The 22,457-nt window shown below is 38.5% G+C and overlaps 1 protein-coding gene across 1 annotated transcript in view; it reads right to left on the bottom strand.

Moving 5' to 3' along the window:
* Positions 1-22,457, bottom strand: part of DCAF5 (DDB1 and CUL4 associated factor 5) — a 68,703-nt gene that overhangs the window by 11,948 nt on the left and 34,298 nt on the right. Inside the window, exons 6-7 of the mRNA XM_058846135.1 lie at positions 21,195-21,408; positions 7,348-7,414 (exon numbers count right to left, since the gene is read on the bottom strand). Of these exons, the coding sequence (XP_058702118.1) occupies positions 7,348-7,414; positions 21,195-21,408 (281 nt within the window). The remainder of the gene's footprint in view (positions 1-7,347; positions 7,415-21,194; positions 21,409-22,457) is intronic.

Here is a 22,457-nt window from a genome sequence, read left to right as displayed (position 1 = left end):
GCTTAGCTGCAGCTGAACAGCCTTTATCCATCTCAGAGTGTGAGCTAAGTCATACTTGCTCATCTCTGCTGGCAAAAAGAAAAAAAAAGAAAAAGTGCATCTGTACATTAAGTGGAGGCTAGCCATAAAATGTTCAAATTCCTTTTTTTCCATATAATAAATTCCATTTCCTTTTGCTGTCTTCCCTTGAAATGGTATTTTTATTTGTACTGTTTCAGCAGAATTGACTTCTGCTATCCTAAAACCACTCGAATTTTGCTTTTTAGATTTGGGCGGTTTTTTAGGGTTTTTTACTTATTTGCTTTTAAATTTAGCAGCATGCATGGGTTCTGCAACTCTTTAAGCACAGCAATTTTTATATACTCTTAGCTAGCTCCAACATGTATAAGCAGTGTTCATACAGAAGCCATTAGCTTACATATCTGTTATTAACATTAGATAAAAAAATAAATCGTAAAGTCTTCAGAAGCTGACTATGCCAATTTTAGAAGGCTTATAATTTTATAACCTCTAAGTACTGGAAGGAAGAGATGGATATGTTCTAGCTGATTTTGCAATACCCAAAAATTGCCATGCTTAAAGGCAGTCCTGAGTAGTGGTTTAATGCTCTAGCTGTGCTGGTCAATGGGGTTTTTTTGGTCTGCTTTTATTTGATAATCAAATTGAAATGTCAAGAAAATCACTCTTAATTTATACCCTGCAAATAAGTGTTCCAAAGAAGAGCAATACAAAAATCTCAAAGTCCTTTAAATAATATCCTACTATGATATCTGACCAGCTGAAAGAAATTACTTATAAAAGGCTAAATCTAATATGTACATTTTAAAACAGATTTCCCATCCATGTTTGACAAGAATATTTTTGCAATACAAGCCTCTCTAGACTCCTGTACACAGGAAGGACTAATACAATGTTTTGAAGTAGTTGATGTCTACTAAGCTGCCAAAGTGATTTCTTCTTGGTTTGCTTTATTAATTTATGTTTTAAATATTAGGCTAATGAACTACTACTTAATTATGTGGTTTTGTAAATACTTATGTGAATGAGTTGACATTTGACATATTGCAAACATGCTGTATGGTACATCCCAATTTGTTCTAAAAACTCTAGTAACTTGTAACAAAGAAGAATGAGAGATTTAGACACCAGTCTGGCCTCAACTGCATGAGTTCTACAACAAAAAGCGGTGTCTAGAAAAAGCCAGAATAAATTAATTGAAGGATAAAGAAAAAGCAAAAGTGATAGATTACTAAGAAAAGTGTTCTAGTGCAGAAATCCTATGAGAATGTTGAACAGTCTCCAAACTAATGGAAGCTGCATTACCCCAAACACTTAAAAAACCTGTCAAAATGCCAGAGAACTTGTTGGGATAAGGAACTATCCTCCACTGGCTCTGTAACAGAGGAATTAAATGACCTCATTAAGAAGTCTTTTCTATCTAGGACACTGGAAAAGAAATCCCACTGTTTGTTCATATAAGGCAGAAAGACGTTACAAAGACTAAAGCATAACTTCAGACAAGCCTTGTGAATTACTCAAAGTGCTGAAAACTCCTGAGAAGAACCAGATATTTGCAGCTGGTGCCAGTGTGCCATAACATACCATTCCACTGCAGTACTTGGCGCTACAGTAGTAGCTCATTTAAAATTACTTTAGTTTTTATTAATAATAATCCAGGGCACATTTAGATCGTAGGCCACTACTTTGCATTTGAATCCTATGAGATCATGATGTGCTAACAAAGAGAGATACCATAATTTGGAAAGCAAATGCACAGCACAATGCAAGCAAATATGCACAGCATAAAGGGCCTCTGCCTTCAGTGCAGCAGATTTTGTTTAGGTACCTTAAAGATCTCTCTCTGGACACTCACACACTCGTATTTGTTTCATACAATGGATGCCAGTAGATGGCTTTGCTCCTCAGAGACCTAAGGAGATCTGAAATCTGCGCAGAAGTTAGATTTAAACAGAAGCACTTTCACCCTGCGAGCACAGGGCCCTGCAGCATACCTTCTTCTGGGATCAGGAATCTGACTCCAGATCTGGCAGCAGCCAGGCTTACTAAATGTTTCTCAACAGCACAAGCAAAACTGACTTTGGTCATTTTCACATCAAATATGGGGTGAGAGCAGGAAGAGGTGGCCAAGATTCCTTCTCCTCCTAGCATGGTAAAAGGAGACATCAGAAGTACCAAAAGTGCCCCTCAGAAGAGGGCAGCTCCAACTCCATTTGCAGACTGCTTCCTTTGACACCTTTGACTATCCTCTCCAGCTTCCAGGTGAAAGGATCAGCATGGCCTTACAGAGCTCGAGTGAAAGCACAGAGAGCAGTCAGCTGGTAGCAGCCTCTGCCTCAGACAATGTGCTCTTCCAGGCAATCAACTCATTTGCCTGGCCTATGCCTCAAACCAGCCCCACAGTGGTCTTGTACCTCTGTGGAGGTTCCAAAAGCCAAAGAGAATAGTAATATTTAAACATTTAAAGACTATGCAGAAAGCTGTAGTGGCTATTTTTGGATGTATATTTTCTCCCTTCTTTTGTTGCTTCTAAATATCTGCCATATTTATCTATCCCAGTCCTCCCACTGTTGTTATCACCATTGTAGCTGAACAACAGTGTGAAAGTGTCCTGGTTTAGGACAATAAGCTTTGGCAGACCTTTTCCACTCTGTTCCCCTCCTGGTCTGACACTGCTTTTTTGGTGTGCTTAATGGCATAGGTTGCAACAGGTTTCACAATCTTATTGGAACAATGCAAATTACCACCACCTACTATGCCTTCTGAACATAACAGATATAAAGTAAGTGAAATTATCTCACAACCAATAGCTGTGCTTGCTTTTTTGGGGTTGGGTTTGGGTTTTTTTAATGGAAGTGTGGAAAGTATTTGACTGTGCATTTCTTTTGCACTGGTGGCTGCAAACATTTTCAATACAACCAAGAGAAAGGAGCTTTGGTACAATTAGATGCCCAATTGCTAGGAATTAAAGCCTCTCCCAGTGCTCAGTGTTATCTTCAGCTTCCTGTTCCTGAATTAGATATTAAACACACTAAGGCTGATGAGAGAAACACTCAATGCTGAATCTTCTTTCACTTGTCTACAGCACTACAAAGCACCCAACGCTTCCTTGTTTTCTGATAGATGCCACTTGGCCAGTACATTCCACAGGTCTGTGGTATTATTACAATCCAAAAAATGACACAGAAACCAGTCCCAATTCCACCTAATACAAGTACCTTTTCTACAATGACCCAGCACTTTCTCACTGTGTCAATCAAACAACTGTTCCATAGCACAACACTGACTGAAGAAAGAGAAACTAGTCCTAAAAGTAAAACTGTCTATATCCCAAGACCACACCTGAGAAAAATAATTTTATTTAAACACCACAAACCTTCCAGAGCATGCTCCCCACTGGGTCAGATGGCTTCCCCCTGCCTCAACCAAGTGGTATGCATATATGTATATGCATATGTACCCATACATAAAATATCTCAAAAGTAGCTAAAGACATTAAGTAACACTTAATAATTTTTTATTCATCTTCATTTATCAGCCCAGAACTTTGAGAACTTAAACTACAAGCTGTCTCTGATGAGATAGCCCTGTTCAACTATTGTGAAAAGATCTGTTCCTGAATTCTTCAAGCCTGAAGAAGTGTTGGCATTTACAAAGAGCAAGGAGGAGGAAAGAAAGGAAGAAAAATTGCATCAGTTCTGCTGAGCATTTGTGCAATTAGTTTAGTAACTGGACCACAATGACAGGCCCTTTCTTGCTTGCAGTTACAGTCAAAGGCAGAAGAAGAAGTTTTGAAATGCAGTTTGCTGTTTTGATTTAGTAAAGTTTTCCAGAACCTGGTGATGGCCTGCTCACATGAACTGAAGGATCCCCAGCTGTCTTCTCAATCATAAATAAATACCATATCCCTCACACAGCAGCTTTGAGCAATATTTCAAAAGCAGGAGTTGCACAGATGATTCAGAATAGGGAGTGAGGAATGTAAACTCCATTTTGAAAACTTTTGGTCTACTAAACCCTCTAATACTCCACAAGACATGTCAGGCTCTGTCTTGAACAGGGGTTCTTTACCAGCTAATAGACCATGTTTATTGGGTAGGTTTAATAACATCTTAAGTGCTTAAATATTAATAGGCTTGCTGGACAAGTCATGTAGGACTGATGTCTCTTCTCACTTCCAGCCTGCATTGGAGTCAAGTAAAAGTTGTGGAAACTTAGACTGCTTTTCTTCTGCCAGACTTATGTGTTAACTTTGCTAGAAGCTGCCTCTGAAAAAAACTGTGATACTTTCATGGATTACTTTAAAGAAGAAACTGGCTAACAAATCCATGAAACATTTGGCAATTACTTCTAAAGCACAGTGGAAAGCTGGATGGAGATGAAAGTGGAAAAATAAGCAAACTATTCCATCTTTAAGAAACCACAAAAGGTGGTAAAAAAGCAACCAACCTTCTGGAATAGGAAATCCTGGCCTATTCAGAATAATCTAAGACTATAGAGGGAGACAGTCAGTAAAACTCTTCAACAGAATTGCTTCTTAAGCAATTTAGGAAACACCTTTTTTCACATACCTCCCTCTCCCAAAGGCAGCAAAAATCCTGACTAATTATTGGACCAAACAAAAGAGCTTGCAGATTCCAGCTGATTATGGGAATGATTTATTGCAACCTACTGGAAGAATACTTCTAAAATATGACTATCTGAAAAAAAATAAAACAGCAGAACTTCTCCTATTCTCCTGGAAAAACACCAGTACAGGCAACCACATTTCTCCAACTTGAAATATGTTTGCAACTGTCTGACTGGTGCATTCCTTCACACTTTTCTTCATCTTTTGTTCACTAATGTTGCTGACCATTGGATAACCAGTACTTGGTGTACCTATGCGTAAACAAAATAATTTCAGAGCTGTTATTAAGGATGCAGCTGTTTAAAAAGATACAAGCTTGCAAAAAATTCCCTATTTTCAAATAACTGATACAACTTAAGGGAGTTGTATCACAAATATTTATAGCAACACAATGTCCGAGTTCAACCGGAAGGCAGAAATCAGTTAGAGAGATATTTTTATTTAAAATACCAACCAACGGTACAGGACATTACATCATCCTGTCTAGTTTGCACACTATTTTAAGTGAAAGACCACATTCCACTCTCTCAGATCACATACCCAAAGGCACTCCTATTTTAGCTAGAACATAAGAACAAGGAGTTTTCCACTGAAGCAAAAGCTTTCCGAAGTCTCTGCATCCCTATGGCAAGACTATTTCTCCAAGAAGTAAGCACAGCAACATATCTTTCTGGCAATTATTCTGAACAGCAGGATAAGATTTAAGAGAGGACATTTCATCACATTCAAAATGGGCACAACTCTTCAAGAAGAGCTGAAGGAAGACAAGAAAAGCTTCAATAAGCCTATCAGAGATGATCTGGATGCCCAATTAGTTATTTGCCACAGAAGCTGACCTTTGAGTCTAACAAAACAAAGCTTGTGAGTTTTGCTAAAACATTTCAAAAAGAGAACTGTTCAAGTTACAAGACATTAAGACATACACATTCCTGCTCCTGGAGCTTCTGATTCGTTAAGCAACCACTGAGGGCAATTGATATTAAGTAAATAATTTTGTAACTGAAATGTTGCAAGTGTACTGACACCCTTCCTGAAGTTACAAGAACCAGAGACAAGAAACCTGACAAATACACATATGACATTGTTTTGTGCTAAATCACAAATAAAATTGTAAATCTGTTTGATCAAAACGTATCATCTATTTGTACTTAGCAACTATTTTTGCCAGCATGTATCTTTTTTACAGAGTTTTACTTAACAACTACTCTGAAGCAGATTATTTTACTTAATAATTATTTTGCTTACAGGTGCAACATGTACTAGCTAGCATCCTTGTGCAAAAGTCCCAGATAAAAAGTTTGTCGCATGGAGGTGTGTGGGAAAAAAGTTTTCAAGCGCATCACAGCCATAAAAAGAAAAGAAAAATAAATAAAAAAGAAAATCTCAAATCCAGATTTTACAAAGGAAGTCAGGACAGTACGGTGACACATGCAGAAAATGCAATTCTACAGTCCATACAATAAAACTTACAAACAAATAACTAATTTTAACTTATGCAATCTTTGTTTTAACTGAGGAAAAACCCATAAATAGTAGTAAATCAGTGTCAAATGTAAAAGAAAATCACACAAAAAGAAAAGCAGAGAGATATCTCTATAAACTCCATGCAAAGATACAAGGCCAAGCTACTGATATTTAGCAGGACTATCTTCAGGATTTGTGGACTGCAACATGAAATGTTGGTTAACTAAGCAAAACCCCCAAAATTAGAATGCCATTTTCCTCAAAACCCTGCCATTAACCAAGGCTATTCATCCTCTCAGCTGTGCATTATACAGCTGTTATTAACAACTTTTGAAAATGAAAATAAAAATTTTCATTTTACCTCTAACACAACTTGTAATTTTCTCTCACTATTGCTTAAAGCATCTAAGGCCACAGGATAGCCCTCAGTTGTACTTAATATCACTGAAAGGTACAGTTTAAAGAGTCAGAGCCACTGAAAATGAAAACACTAGTACAGTTTTGAGTCTTGTCTCTTTCCATTAAAATTCAACACCCTTCTACAACTGCAGTGATTTGTTCCAACAGAAGAGAGATGCTGACATTGCATGGCTTAGAGTGTCACATTGCCACACCCTACACCCTACTAGACCACATCAAATTAGACACTGACCAACAGTGGCATTCACAATACGATTGTTACATCGCCCCCTCACTGCTGCTTTTCACTAACATCTCTCTCTTTCATACAGAGCTGTGCTACTGCTATTTGCTTCCCATGTCTGCCCCAGCATGGGAATGGGTCAGAAATTAGTCAAAGGCAGCCATTTCCACCAGCTGATAGTGCTCCTCCACCCAGAAAGTAAAAAAGCATAACTCTTCTGCACTGGAAATCAGGGGGGAAGATTTTGGTATAAGAGCAATGAGAGGGGAAAGGAGGTCAATGCACGGGAGCTGTAAGGAGCACCCTGTGATCCCAGCACCATTCCATGCTGCAAGCTTTATTATGGGAGGAATGATCATCACATGAGAGGGGAAAAAAATAGAAAATCATTATGATAAAACATTCAAATGGCACTGGTCACTGTTACCCAGACACTGGATCAGGCATTTGTAAACTCCCTATCCAGCTTCCCTCAGAGTTGCTCTAGATTCACAGTGTGAGAACAGCAATTTTTAAAAAAAAAACTAGTCTAGTATTTGTCATACACCTGCACCCCCACTCTTCCTTCCCCATCTAAAACAACAAAACTTACCTGCTTCTGGATCTGGAGGAATCCTCCACATATACAAATTGAAGTCATCAGAGCCCGAAAGGATGTACTGTTAAGAATAAAAATAAAAGCAGTTTATGATAAAGTATCACCTGAATTATGCTATTTTACTATTGATCTACTTCCTCCAAACCAAAAATGAGCAAGAAAGGATAATTTGCATCATTCTTTTCACCTCATTGAACTGTTTACATTTAAATGGGAATGAAGTACCAGCACCAAAATGTTGCATGCACAAATGGACCAAAAGCATACTTCATATATCTAATGCTTGCTGCCAAAAATGTATGTTTGCTTTGCTAAATAAGGCTATGAATTTTGGTTGGCTTTAATATAAGTATGCCTAGATCTAGATCATACTCTCTATTTTGCAGCCTGCAACTCTGGTCTTTTTTTGATGTCCAAGACTTTCATAGTTTTTTCTAATCTCCTGAACTACCAAGGAAAACTCCATCAAACACATACCTAGGAAGAGAGCTGCCATGTCCATTACACACAAGCATGTCCATTGCTCATCAAGCCAGACATGTCTACCAAGACCATCAAAAGTCACTGAGAATAATCTTGAACATTAAACAAAAAACAAAGCTAAACATTCACTGTCAGCAAGTCTCAAGTGGTTTAAAGCTCCCCCACTCCCCCTCACATTTATCACACTACTCATGTTTTTCCTGGTCATAGCTTCTCTGAAGAGATGGAAGGCTGCCCTTTTTCAGCAGTGCACGAATGATAAACAATCTCTTTATTGTGCAGAATTTCAGGCAATATGCCATTTAAAGTAGCTTAATACACTACAAGCATGCACTGGAATGACAGGTGACATTTGATGTGGCAAAAACCTTATGCCTCTCAGTTCCAAGAGGGCACAAACTGTGCCTTACCTCCAAATACTTATTCTCCAATAAATGACAGGGAGTACAGTTTATTTCTCTCCCAAATCAGAGATTAAATGACACGTAGTGGAACCAATGGCAGATTCCAATTCCAGTTATACTGGTGTAGTCAGTGTAAATCTCTGTCCCTCCACTAATGTTAGGCTGCAGTTTAATCAGTACAGTCAAGAAGCTGGGTTTTACATTTTATTATTATTATTAGGTATGGGGAAAGGGAGAAAAATAAAGAAATGGAGCCAGTTTGTCCCTTTTCTGACCTTTGATGAGAGACAAATTCTGTTTTGCTTGGCTCAAATATAACTGGTTTCTGCCTTTCATTCTTCAGGGAAATAAAATCATCAGACAAAGTAACACCAAGTAGTTAGGAGACAAATTCTGGAATAACACATGACTGAGAAGGAAATAAAAAACATACACTATCATAGAAAAAAAATGGTTATCCATTTGCATAAATTCTGTTTGCAATGCTAATTACATTAGTGCAGTGTTTGTATGTTTCTCTTCATGAAAATGCAATAACAAACCACTAAAATCACTTCTCTGGTTTCCTGCTATCATAATCCAAGCGTTCTTTTTACCCCTCATTTTTAAGAACGCAGGATGTGAGTAAGCACTCATGAATGCAATTCTGTTCATTTTCTGACAGGTAAGAAGCACTGATCAAACAAAAGCTCCTTTAAAAGCTTGTGCACACTAGTTCAGAAACACTCACAAACCCACACTTTCCAAGTCAGAAAGTTATTTCTATAAGCCAACATGTTCAAGCACTTAGGCAATTTACCTTCCAAACCGACCTGATGGTGCCAGGAATATGTGCTTCCCCTTTCATTTGACTGCTCATAAATGTTAGCCCACAGCAGGCTGAGCCTCTGTGCCAAAACTCCATGGATTAGAGCTCATATAGGAAACATCCAAGCAATTAGAAAGAAAGTGCCTCTAATGTGTTTTGTTAAAGAAAGGCTGCATGGAAAAAAAAAAAGTCTCATTTATATAGAGATGTTGCCAATCGTTACTATTTATTACCAAATTGTGTTGTTGAAGCAGCAACTAGTTTGCCAAGGACACATGACTAAAAACAGACTTTAAACTAAAACACCTAGAAGATCTTGAATTTATGACCATGCCTTTTTTTTTTTTTTTGCATATCATAAACCAACAATGACAGGCCCCCAAAGTGACAGATTTCAGATATCCTGCATGAGGCACACAGGACAGAAGAAACATGTTATGTACGTGCCGGGAATGGAGTGCATGTGAGAACCTTCAAACCTGCTTCCAAAAATTATTTGCAGAGGAACACTCTGTGTATCCTGTAAGACTCAGTGGTCAATTGTGCAGGAAATCTCATGTGTCACTGCCCACAGAGCAACGTACTACCTGCAAAGACCATTGACCCTAGTGTGCTCTGTCTTGCTTTGGAGACAGCAAAATTTAGAGTGCCCTTGCACTGATGGGTAATAACAGCAACTTGATGCACTGTCAAGAGTGTAAACAGGAGGTCAAAACAAATGATTATTCCTCTTATCTGGCATTTTTGAAGCCACACCTGGGGTATTGTGTCTGGCTTGGGTCCCCCAATACAAGAATGACACTAACAAATTAGACAGAGAGTGGACAAGAGGGCTGCTGCAGCTGAAGGCCCATGATCTGCAGGGAAAACCTAAGAGAACTTGTTTCATTTAGCCAAAAGGGAAGGGACAGAGTGGACCTCAACAATTTCCCACTGTTCAAGGGAATACTGAGCAGGCAGGTACAGACTCTTCTCAGAGGCATGCAGTGGATACCCAGGAAGCAATAGTCACAAGTCACAACAAGGGAAATTCCAGCTGAGCACAAAGGAACAGCAAGTTCAGGAGCATAACAAACACTGCAACTCAGCCCCAGAAAGATGGTGGAATCGCCACTATTGCAAACCCAAAATTTACCTCAACAATTTCCTGAGCAATTGCATCTGACTTTGAAGATGCTCTGCTCTGAGAAGCAACTAAAGTCAGGTGATTGCCAGAGCTCTCTTCTGACCGATTTTTTTCAAAGGCTGCCAGCATAAAAAGGGAAATAATTGTCTTGGTGGATTAGGGTTTGGCTTTGGGTTACAGGGGGGAGGGGAAGGAGGAGGGGAGAAGTGAACAGTGTCAGGAAAACGCCCACCTGAAGCCTTCATGCTCCATCAGACATCACAAGTTCATTAAAGTACTAATGGCAAGACAGCCCAGAGCGACAGGATCTGCAGTTCAGCACATGGACTTGCATAACTTAAAGTGATCACAATTTGGGGAATTTAAAGGAAGAAGTTGACAAAGTACCTTAGGATGATCTATAGAATCATAGAATGGCTGAGGCTGGAAGGGACCTTTGGAAGTCATCTGGTCCAATCCACCTGCTCAAGCAGGACCACCTAGGAAATGACTTCCCAGGATGTGTCCAGAAGGCTCTAGAATATTTCCAGTGGCAGAGATATTCAATCCAATCCTACCTACTTAAAAGGAACATGAAGTCCTTCACTTCATTACCATTTTCAAGCCTAATGACATTTGCACAGATCAAACACGCTTGACTAAAGCATTCTGGAGTGAATTAAGAGAAAATAAGTAAGAATGAATTAAACATCTGCAATGCAATTATGCCTAGCCACAGAACAAGCTCAGCTCAGGATGTGAGCTGAAAAAGTACTTATGGCTTTAATCTTGACACAAGACAGCCATTAGTAAATGCCAAAAGCATTAACTGATAAAGTCATGAACACAAGTTTGATGTTGTAAGCAATGTGCTGTGAGTAGTGAACTTTTTATATAAAAAAAATTAAATTTTATCTTGATGGTTAGGTCTGTCAATAATCAGCATAAATTGATCATATTCCACAAAATATCCAAGTACTTTCTGTCTCTGCCATTACACTGCCACTACTGTAGCAGCCAGCATTGTTTGCTGCTCTCTTTCCCTGTAAGGATACCTTTGGGGTACTTTTTTTCCTGCTGTTCTCACAACATAGAATTGAATTCCCAAATGCATTCCTTTTGTCTTTTTCTGTAAGACTAGGTGATATGGGTCTGACAAGTAGAAAGCAGCTTTTCTGGTCAAGATTAAGAGACTTTCAGAAGACCAACCTCATGACTGAGGCCACTGCAAGAACAATGTGCCACATGAAGCTTCAAGGGTGGACACCCAAGCTGCCAAAGTCAGAATCACACCTGATGTCACCTGCATGACATTTGGAAAACAATCCTCAATTCCTCTGTGCAAGACTATCAGAGCCTAGGGCCTCTAGAGAGCACAGCTGCATTGAAGTTACATTTACAGGACCATTTGTGATTTTTTTCTTGGATATATTCATTATTAATACAACAATAAGCCAATAGTTCAAACTAGCTCACAGTTGTAGAATAAGGATTAAGAAAACTAAAGTCAGTCCCTACTGCTAGAAAAGTCAAAGAAATAATTACTATTAAATTCACCAAAATCTAGCTAATAAGGCTCAAATCCTGAGAGAATGGAGTAGACTTTTTAAAATGAAGGAACAGAAAGGAAAAAAATAGAAGGGCTTGAGAAAGGGTAGATGAAAGACAGTCATCCTGCATATGGATAGACTCCACTTTAATTGTGAACAAGGATTTTTGGTCCTGAGGGGATAGATTCCTAGCAGAGTACCTTCTATTCACTCACTTAAAAGAACAAAAGCCCAGATAATCAAATCACAGAGGCAAGCCAGGGGGAGGCAAAAACATGTGCATTCACAGAGACAACTAAATAGCTAAGACATCAAGCTCTGTCCTCCTCCCACTCTCCCCCTCCAAAGACAAACTCAAGCTGAACAAAACCTCAAGAACCACTGCAGTGCTGAGTTAGGAATCAGAACAGACCCTGCATGAGGAGCTCAGATGTTTGGGGGGAACAGACCAATATTAAACCCACCTGTTTCATTGTCTGCCTTTTTTTCTACTGCATTTGACCAAGTCTTCAGATTACCAACATTTACAATATTCACATGAACACAAGATTAGACAGAAAAACCACTTGCTGTTAACACTGGAATTTTTTTAGAAGGCCAGAGTCAGCTTCTATGCCTAGCTGTTAGCAACAGTGACAGGAAAAGGCTTCCAGATGACTATGAGCTGCTGATTCAGAAGTTTGCCTTAGAAGGAAGAAAACTCTCAGGCATGGTTAAAGTCTGCTCCTGGGAGAAAACACCAATTCAGTCAGAGTTTCAAGTAGGCATAAAATGCTTAAAATGAACCACCATCAGGAATCTGAAAGAATTACATCAGACTAGCACTCCCCACTCATTCCACTGTAACTCTTCTCATTTTCTCTCTCTCCCCAAGGAAATTACAGCAGTTGATATAAATAAATGACGATCAAATCTGCTTCTGTAGTCTAGTAACAGTAGCATTAGCATTGCATTTTGCAGAGTACTACCACTCTGGGGAATTTATTTTTTGTTCATAGCACTGCCAGTTTGAAAGCTTTCAAAATCCCACAAGCTACATTTCCTCAGGTGCTACTAAATATGGATTGTTTCAATAAAAATTTATCTAAATCACACCTTATTTTAGTCTCCAATATTCACATTTCCTGCTCCCATAAAATGTTGTATGGCTTATGACCTATATCAGACAGATTTTTGAGCTTTTGGCCCTAGATAAAGGACTAGCAGACATGGATCTTGTTTCCAAAAGTATCACCAAGTCTCTTGAATGGCCCTATTAATGTAGGGGAGAACAAAAAGAATGTAGAAGCCTGTCTTAAATGTACAAATCAAAAAGCACCATCACCACATAATTATAAATCTTTTGCACAAACAAAAGATAAAGGCACAGAAATTATAATCATTTTAAAAGTAAGTACTGCTAAGTTACTAGCAGGAAAATGCTTGTCAGACTCGAATTTCATGCTGCTGTTCACAGCTTTGAAAGAGACTTCTTAAATCTCAATTCCAACTCACTTGGGCATGTCTGCCCTTTTTTCAGAGGGGCCAATGAAACTTGGGGCAGAAAAGATCAGACCAGACAGAATTTTTCTCAGGGTTTTAGTGAAGTGTCCCTTAGCTTATTCAAGTAGTGTAAATAACCCACATGCTGGGGAAGAAGCACAGAGGCATCCAAATTTGAAACAGTGAGGCTGGTGCTTTGCATATATTCTTTAAGAGACAGGATGTACAGGCCCTCTATTTTACCTGTAACATAACGCAATTAATGGGTGAGGTGTAGACTTTTGGTTCTTTTTCTATAACAGCAGATAAAGAATCTGGTTTGGGGCAGTCTGCTAGGCTCAAGTCTTAATTCCTTGAGACTTGCACATTGCTTCAGTGGTGGAATATGCACTGATAAGCACTGAGGAAAACACAGTTTGACATGAAGCATCACTGAAGTCTGAAAAATAATGTTTGTCCAAAAGAGACTGGAATTCACAGTAATCAGCTGTGGAAAAGGAATCCATTTACATGAAGAATATAAAAACTGTGTATTTATCCAAGGAAGAAAGGTTTCCTAAGTAAACAGGGCTTATGCCATTTTGTTCCTTGTGACAGTTCTCTGTCTCTAAGAACTTCTAAGCCTAACAGACAATTTCAAATTTAATAAAGAAGCTGAAGATTCCAGAATTATGGATTGTCCAGAAATATTCTTTTACAAAAGGGCCACTGTCACACAGAGGGGAGAGAGATACTCTCTAAGCAGCCACTGAAAACAAAGCAGTAACTTGGATACACCTTACTAACTAAACATCAGGAAACCCAGAAGGGAAGTCATCCTTGACCCAAAAAAATTCCAATGTGAACATGACAATCTGCTTCTCATGGAACTACTTCAAGGGGGATAAGCAAGCTATTAACAAAAAGGAGCAAAGTGTAAGAAAGCTCTCCTCGTACACACATGTATATTTGTGTGTGATTGTGTGTATATATATATGTATGAATATGAAAACCGCAACCACAGTGTTATACATTACATTTTGTATGAGAAGTATTTGACAGAACCCAAACAAAAATTTTTCATAGCTGCTTCCAGACCTTTTGTGCTGTCAAGAATGCTCTACACATCTTATTAAAAAAAGCTTCCCCTGCTATTTTTCCTTTTTTAAAAATGACTGATAATTTACAATTTTATCTTAATTTCATGTTGTCTGAATTTCCTGCAGGTAGAAAACCCACAGATTTACTTTCAATTCATCTTTATTGTTAAGATGGGAAACAAAGTGGGGACACAACTATGGAGGAGGAAAAGACTTTTTCCTATTCCAAAAGCATCAAGAAACAAACAGGCAAAGAAACAACAAGGTAAAACAATTAAGGACAACAGTCATTTAGTCAAATATTTCCATTTCTTTGCAATACTGGATCTGTCAGGCTGGTACCTTTGTGGTGATGAATCCAGGTGTTGATGAATGTAGGGGTTTAGTATAGAATTCCCACTGAGTACAGCTTGAAAGACTGCTGTAATCATCACTAGCTGACTTCCTCAGCAGGTCTGTTCCCACCCACACGTCTTGTGCTAACATTGGAACCCCTAACAGCAGTGGTCTGATTCAGCAGCTACAGCAGTAAAACCTCATACAAATTGTCATGAGTCATGCTATACAGTATTGCCATTTGTGTATTTCAGCCAGATTCTATAGGGTCAGATGGGTGCCAGCACAGCCCAAGGGAAGTACAGGATGTCCCCTCAAGGGCACACTGCCTTGTTAGTGAGCCCAAACTGCAAGCCCAGAGTGGCTGCCTCCTTGTAGCAGCTCTCATTGTCACCAGCTAGAGATTCTTCTCTCCAAGGCAGTTAACCGGGAGATGACAAAATAATGAGCAGTCACCTGTGCAAGCTACTAACCTCTTATTCCTGTCTTTCAAAGAAAAAACCTAAACTAAGAGGAGACATAACTGGGGAAGCTTTCTCTGAGATGTGTTTTGGAAAACTTATGGCTGAGAAAAGAATTTGCCTACAAGGTATCTACACAACTTTTTATCTTCTACTTTATAATAAACTCTGGGGCACAAATTATGGGGCTTCATTTCAATATTTAATGAATTCAAAGAGGGCTCACAACACTGTGAAAACAGACATCTTTTTTAACACTAGCCAGGACAGCCTGTACTCTTTACATACTACCCTGCACTCTTTGAGAGTGTTTTTCAAGAGGCTGAAACTGGCACAAAAAACAGCTTAAAAGTTTTCCATCTCAACCTGACAATCAAACAGGTGAGTCTAAAAGGCTTTTTAACAACAGAAGCTTTGTTCCTCAGTAAGAAGCACGCCTATCTCATGAAAAAGTAAAGCTGTGACACAGCAGACTGGAGAAATACAAATTGCTTCTAGTACATAAATTTCCATGCCAAAAATTTGTATTCCCACTCCCTAAATGCCTAATCTTACAAGCAGCCAACTCTGTGTGGGACAGTTTCAAATGCTTACAGAAGCATCAATGGGAACAATCCATCAACATTTTTACAGCTGCCTTTTTGTAATGCAGAAAGGCTATAACAGGAATTCTATTAATGAACAAAAGCAATTTAGTAATCCTTACTGAGGATTTCTGTGGCAGGGAAAATATTTCTATTACATTACTAAGAAACCAACAAGTTTACCTGAGCATATGAGAGGTACTATTAGCTACAGATCTCCTGTGACGTACTATGAGGAACACAAAGCCTGCAAAATTCAAAGTCTCCTGAGTCTGAGTTCTACTCCACCAGAATTTAGCTTCAGTATGGGTCCTTTTGGGCTTATGTATTGCTGTGCAGATGTCTAAAAACCGCTCCCAAAGGCTTACAGGAATGCAAGAGAAGGGAGACAGGAAATGGGGCTGGCAGGATGCACTAGAAATGGGGGAAGAGGCAATCAGAACAAGAAGGGTTAAAGAAAACTTATAGCTCCTGCTGTCAAGACCTTGACTCTGAAGAGGCATTTCCCAATGTCAACTAGCAAAAACAAGGGGAAAAAAATGAATAAATAATTTCACTGCTAGATAAATGTATTATGCATATAGCTGGAATTTAAACTACAATTTAGATAAAGCAAAAACCAAAATACAATGTCATCAGGAATTCTTGGAAGCAGCCAAATGTAAGACAGAGTAAGACATTTATTTTCTTTTAATCCAAGCACAGCAACATATTTGCACACCGAATGCTTTTCATATATTAAGAAATGCTGACTGCAATAAGCTACTACTCATTAGGAAGTCTTCCATGCACAGGAAACTTACAATATATTCTCTAAAAGAATAATTCCCTTTCTTCTTGCTAGTTCTTAAACCTATACATTGATAAGCACCACTTCCCATGATAAATGACCTTCAAATTAGATGACACACAGAACACCACTGAAGAAAACTTCTCTTTCTTTACAAAGGCAATATACAACCATACAAGACCCCTGGCACCTACACAGCTAACCTTGTTTTTGGAAGTGTTACATTCATGTAATAATTCTGTCCTGCAAAAAGCTGGCTTGTCCCTAACAAGGGCTATTTAGAACACAGATTTCAACATAACGAGGGCTGTAACTTTATAGGGAGTTGGAGCAGCCCTGCAGTACCGTGAGCAGTGCATTCCTGAAACTCTCCTGTACCAGTGTAATGTCAACAGAAAAGGCTGAGTGGTGATGTAATGTCTGAGGGCATGCCAGAGTCAAGACACTTTTTGTTTGATTCACAGGGTACAAGTTATTTCTCCCCACCCCCGCCTTTTTTAAACAAGGCAATACACAGTTGATTTTACAACCGCAAGTGTTATAGAGCCTCACATTATCTACAAAGGGGAAAAACAGGAATGAACTGATAGCATTCATCATTGTGACACAGGCAACAATTCTTGAGCAAGAAAACCTTTTGGACTATTTTAGTTTAGAGTGGTTGTCTTTTGTGGTTTCTTTCTGGGCTTTTTTTTTTTTTTTTCCTGTTGCCCATCACTATACCCTCTGACGCTCCTACACTTAAACCACATTTGAGTACTTAAAGTCCTACAATATGTTCTGTATCCTCAGATACAAGAAGATATTTTCTGTACCAGTCTAGCAACTAAAAATCCTTAGTATTTAATCAACATTTCCCAAATTCTAATGCTGACAAGAAGACTAGAAACTCACCCAGTACTGTGACATGACTAGAGAGTCTCACACATTTAATATTTGTACACTTGTGCATACTAAAGTCAGCGGGACTTGGGTGTATAAATAAATGGTTTTTAAAATTCTGGACCTGGATGCCCAGAGGGATGAGTAAATTACATTCTCATACAAATCTCTACAGCCAAAAAAGGCAGTGGGAAGCTGAGAGTCATGCTAGATCCACCCAGCCTATCTTACCCTTCCTCTCTTTCACAACTGTATGACTCAAGTGAGCTTCTGGATAATGCAAACACCGTACCATTTTGAACCTATTTATCAACATCAGAGCTCTTCTTCAAAGAGCAGAAAATTGGTGTCATGTGAATTAGGTCATTACAGCAATGACAAGGACAAAAGAAAATGTTCTGAGAGGAGCAATTGAAGGTTGTTTTAAATGGGTGCAAATAAAATAACAGCTAAACAATGCCTCTCAAGCTTTGGTAGTTGCAAGAAACAAGAAAGGCATGATTGTGGCATTTCTAGGAAAAATGCTTGTGTGTATATATATGTGTGTGTAGATGTACACACACTGCTAATTGACTTTGAAATTAGGCTCACAAGGGCTAGGACAATAACGCTTTTGGAGGAAAACAATACTCTGCAAAGCCACAGAGAGAAACAAAGTTGTTTATCCTCTAAGATACCTGTCACTTAGCTTTGCTGCAACCCACAATACCTAAAACAACTCAAAATCACATAAGCATTTCAGAATGTGTTCTTAAACTTCATATCAATCTACTTGCATCTCAGATGCTCCAGAAAAAGGAGGTGGTACACAGATCACTACATGCCTGCTAGTAGTAGGCTTCCCTCTAGAGTGACACATCAGTAGTTCTGGCTCCAAGTCCTTTTGAGTACCTATCACAATCTGTGAGCACTAAAAAAAACAATACTGAGAAAATATTAGAAGGTCTAACCCCCATCAACAGACAAACCAATCAAACTGTTCCCCAACTAGCTCTCTGTGTTTTGTTTCTGCAAAGAAATTTAATCAATTTAACACACATACCTTGTCAAAGTAAGAGCAACACTTTAGTCATTTTGGGAACTTAAGCTTTAGCTTCTTAAGATATGAGGGCAATCTTCAAGAGAACTCTTAAGTTGTGTGCTTGCAGCTCAGAATCTGCTCATTTCTGCCATACCAGAACACAATCCATATGGAACAGGGTGTTATTTACCTTTACTGGAGATTTCCACCACTGTATTAAAACAGATTTCCAAAGGCAACCCAAAAGTAACAGTTAGGGGTTTTAAACTCTGATGGCCACAATTTTCAAGAAAACTTCCTGTGAGCAAACTGTTTTCTATGTACAAACTTCAGAGAAAGATTAGCAAAGGCTATACTTCTGTGAGAACCTGAGTCTCACAGAACTGAAAGGCCATCTCTCCATCTCTCACCCATCTTCTGATCCCTCTATCACATCCAAAAGCTTGTCAGAGCTCTCCAAGTGTCAGTACAAGTCATTAACCCAGGAAAAGAAGTAAATGCTGCTGTCAAGTTAGGAAGTGGTATCAGTGAAAGGTCTTACATCACCTCTGCTGGACAAGGAAGGCCTCCCCCTTTCAGCAGTTCAGTCTTTTTCCCAAAGCAATTGCATTGTAAGCACTGATGAGTTAAGGATAATCCTTTCTTATTAGAGTTAAAATATAGTATAGAGATGCAACTTTATGAGATTAACTACCTGTGCAGACAACACATAATAGCTTTTGAACACAGGAGATTCCATTTTTAATTTACTGTGCTCTGTAAGAAAGGTAAAACCTAAGTATTTAAGACAGTTTAAAAGAGAAAAAATATCAAGTTGGCAGTTTAATAAAAATGAAAAGAAGAATCGAAGACAGAGAAAATCCGAGGTTCAATGTGAAAAAACTGCTAAAGAAGCCTTCCTACCATAAGTGCCATTCACCATTTGAAAGCAACTTTCTTATCCACAAGTCCCTTCAAATGAGCCTTAGCCCACACAAAATTTTGATCCTATGAGGAAATACAACCAAGGTATTCTGTGAAGCTTACTTTGCATGGATCCCAAATGAAAGACATTCTTTATAAAGGCTAAGAACAGCAATATTAAAAGGGAGAGATCACTGCAGCCTTATTATTTCCTCTTTTGATGAATTCTGATTTGCAGGGGTGAAGACTTATACACATTATACAAAAGCATATAGTTGTATGGAACGGCAAAACTCAAGCAAATTGTTACTTTTTTATTCACCTTATCTATCTTACAGTAGGTTCCAACTCTAACCTTCGTTTGTAGATATACCTGCAACTGGAATTGGGTTCTCTGTAAACGGCAGTCCCTAAGGGCTACTCCTAGTGTTGACAGTCTCAGCCACTGAGTTTGAACATTACTGGACAGTTTCAGACATAGAGCTGATGCATGTGTTGGCATTTTCTGAATTCATTATTAATTTTCCTTCCAGTTAGAAGATTGGTATGAGTTTGTGTCTAAATGTCAAATTCCGCATCTCTCTAACATTCCATATAAAACTTCATTTTCCCTATTAGCTTCATATAGTTTTATGAGGGAGTATAATTGTCTTTTGCTCTGATTTCCAGCTCATTAACAGCATTATGTGCTGCTACTTATCTGAACAGAAAGTCTGTCAAGCCACAAGAATTTATTGTTTTTTGAAAAATGCAAGTTCCTGAAGTATCACATCAACCTGATACAGAACAGACATACTCTTCCCATTAAAATAATACCATACCCATAAGAAAATTCCTTAGAAAGCAGAGCAATATATACTAAGACTTTTCTCTACATCTTTAGTAACAAATGAGAAGCTAAATTATGTATGTACACAGCTCTACACGGAGCTGCAGAGGAGAAAAGTGTGTTATTTTTAGGCCAGCTAAATAATGGACCACAAATTGTCAGTGGTTTTCTTCTTGACCAACACATGTTTTCCCATGCTTTATAGTAAGCCACTCAATTGTTTTAAATGAATTTCATTATCACATTTTCACACTCCTGTCAAAAAATATTCAGAACTAAGGAACACTGCTCAAGTTCAGTGACATGAATGTATTTCCTATTTGCAATCTGAAAGAAGCTCAACTCTGCCTCCTGCAGCAGCAGCAATATAATTAGTGATGAAATTCTGACTGCGGGAATTTTGCTGATGACAGTTAAGAAATTTTCAGATCATAGTTTCATACTATCATAGCTTGAAAATACATCTTTTGTCCTTAAACAGTGCCTGTGGTTATTAAATACAGCTGTCCAAAGACAACATCTGGCTCTAGAATCATACGAACTTCTTTTAGCCACTTTATGTGTGACCTATTTCTTTGGGATCAGTAGTAGGGACAAAGCCTCAGTACACAGACTATTCCTTCCTAACCACCTGCCATCATCACTTATAGAACACTGACCTACAATGACCTATCCCACCTGATCTAGTAGTTGAATATTAAAAGAGAAACACTGTAATTTGAAATAAAAATTAATAACTATATAAATACCCAATATTTACATTTTGTGGGATTGCCTCTATGTCACTCAGTAACAAAACTGAAATGCAAGGAAGATGCTTCCTTATAATATGCGGATGAGTAGATAACGCTGTATTAATTGGACCTAAAAAGACTGCAAATATCTTCTTCTGAATATAAACTTCCAATTAAGTATTAGATCACATCAAACAACAGGTAAAACTTCTCATGTGTTTTGGTATATGTTTTCCTTTTTTCCCACATTGCAGAACAGTTCTGAGTAAACCAGTATGTGTCCTGCTTCCTGTGTTATCTCTTGAATCAGAAAGAAGCCACCCTCACAGAGGTGTTCTCAAACAGTCAAGGAAACTCTGGAGACTCAGGGCAGCATAGCTTGCTTATTACCTGATCACGATCACCTGCAAAACAGCAGCTCTTCATAGTACAGGAGTTGAAGTACCCTTGGTTGTCAAACTGGAAGACAGGCAGGCGGCAGTGGATGTCGTAGAGCACCGGGGGAAGGCGCCGGCGCAGGGCCAGCAGTTGGGTGCCATTACTGTTGAACCGGACGCTCATGGCACTCTGAAGGGAAAGGTTTCCACCATAGCGGAGCAGTGAACTGGGAAGAGATAAGTGGAGCAGGTGAGATGGGCTGCACATATCAACTCAACTAAAGACAGGACTCTCTTTAATCTTACTGAGACATTTCAAACAAACAAGCCCAGTAAACTATAATCTTATTTCAATTCTGCATTAAGACATCAATTCCTTAAAAATCTTTATATGAAACCTGAATGACAAGTTATCAAAATGCTATGACTGTAAAGTCTTCAGAAGAGAAAAGTTAAAGACTGTGAGTAATTTTGTTAACAACAAATACATCTCCTGCATAGGAACAAAGTTGGACAGAGCACTTAGCCTTAAAAAGGCTGTCCTTTTACTTCTGGGATGTCTGCCTTTAAGACTGACCCTACCAGCACTCAGACCTTTTTGTTAGCTGGTTCTTGAATCCAGGCATTCTTTTACCCTTGCTCTGGCACCAGATGGCATTTTCTCCAAATGTAGACAGGCTGGCCATTCTCTCTCTTCTGCTTCTATTTATATCTCTACAGGGCATCAGAAGATGTTTAAACTACACAATCAGTTCCAGATGTCTTAAATAAAAGGATATCTTACTAACGTGTTATTGCAAGAATTGCTAAAATAAGTCACTTAGCTAATCTTGAACTAGCTTCATCTAAAAATACTGCCAAGTAGGCAAGACAATTATGTTATCACATGACATTATTACCTAAAACTCTCACGTGGCAGGCTTAGCTGGTTTCCTTGTCCCATATAAGGCTGTATGTTCAGAGCTGGAGTATTTGTATCCATTCTTACTGACATACAGAAAACAAAACCAAAGGTTCTCGAGTTTCCAGACTCTCTTTAAAAAAGTAACAGAAATGGAATTTGTTCCATAAAGGAACATAAAGTTAATCAAAGCACACCTTAAATGCAACTTGTACAGATTTTCTGTTCTTTTCAAAGACTTCATTCAATCTGTGTATATGAAATGATCATGTGCATAGAAAGTGAGACCAAGATGGAATACATTTTATGCCTTTTTTTGTTCAGTGATCACTGAAACATCCCTAAACAGTAGATAGAGCTTAATTTTTTGTTAAC

The sequence above is a fragment of the Poecile atricapillus genome, chromosome 1 (assembly GCF_030490865.1).
Source record: "Poecile atricapillus isolate bPoeAtr1 chromosome 1, bPoeAtr1.hap1, whole genome shotgun sequence".
In the NCBI taxonomy this organism is placed as follows: Eukaryota; Metazoa; Chordata; class Aves; order Passeriformes; family Paridae; genus Poecile; species Poecile atricapillus.
Note: the sequence above shows the minus strand (reverse complement) of the source record. Positions and strands in the feature narration are given on the sequence as shown.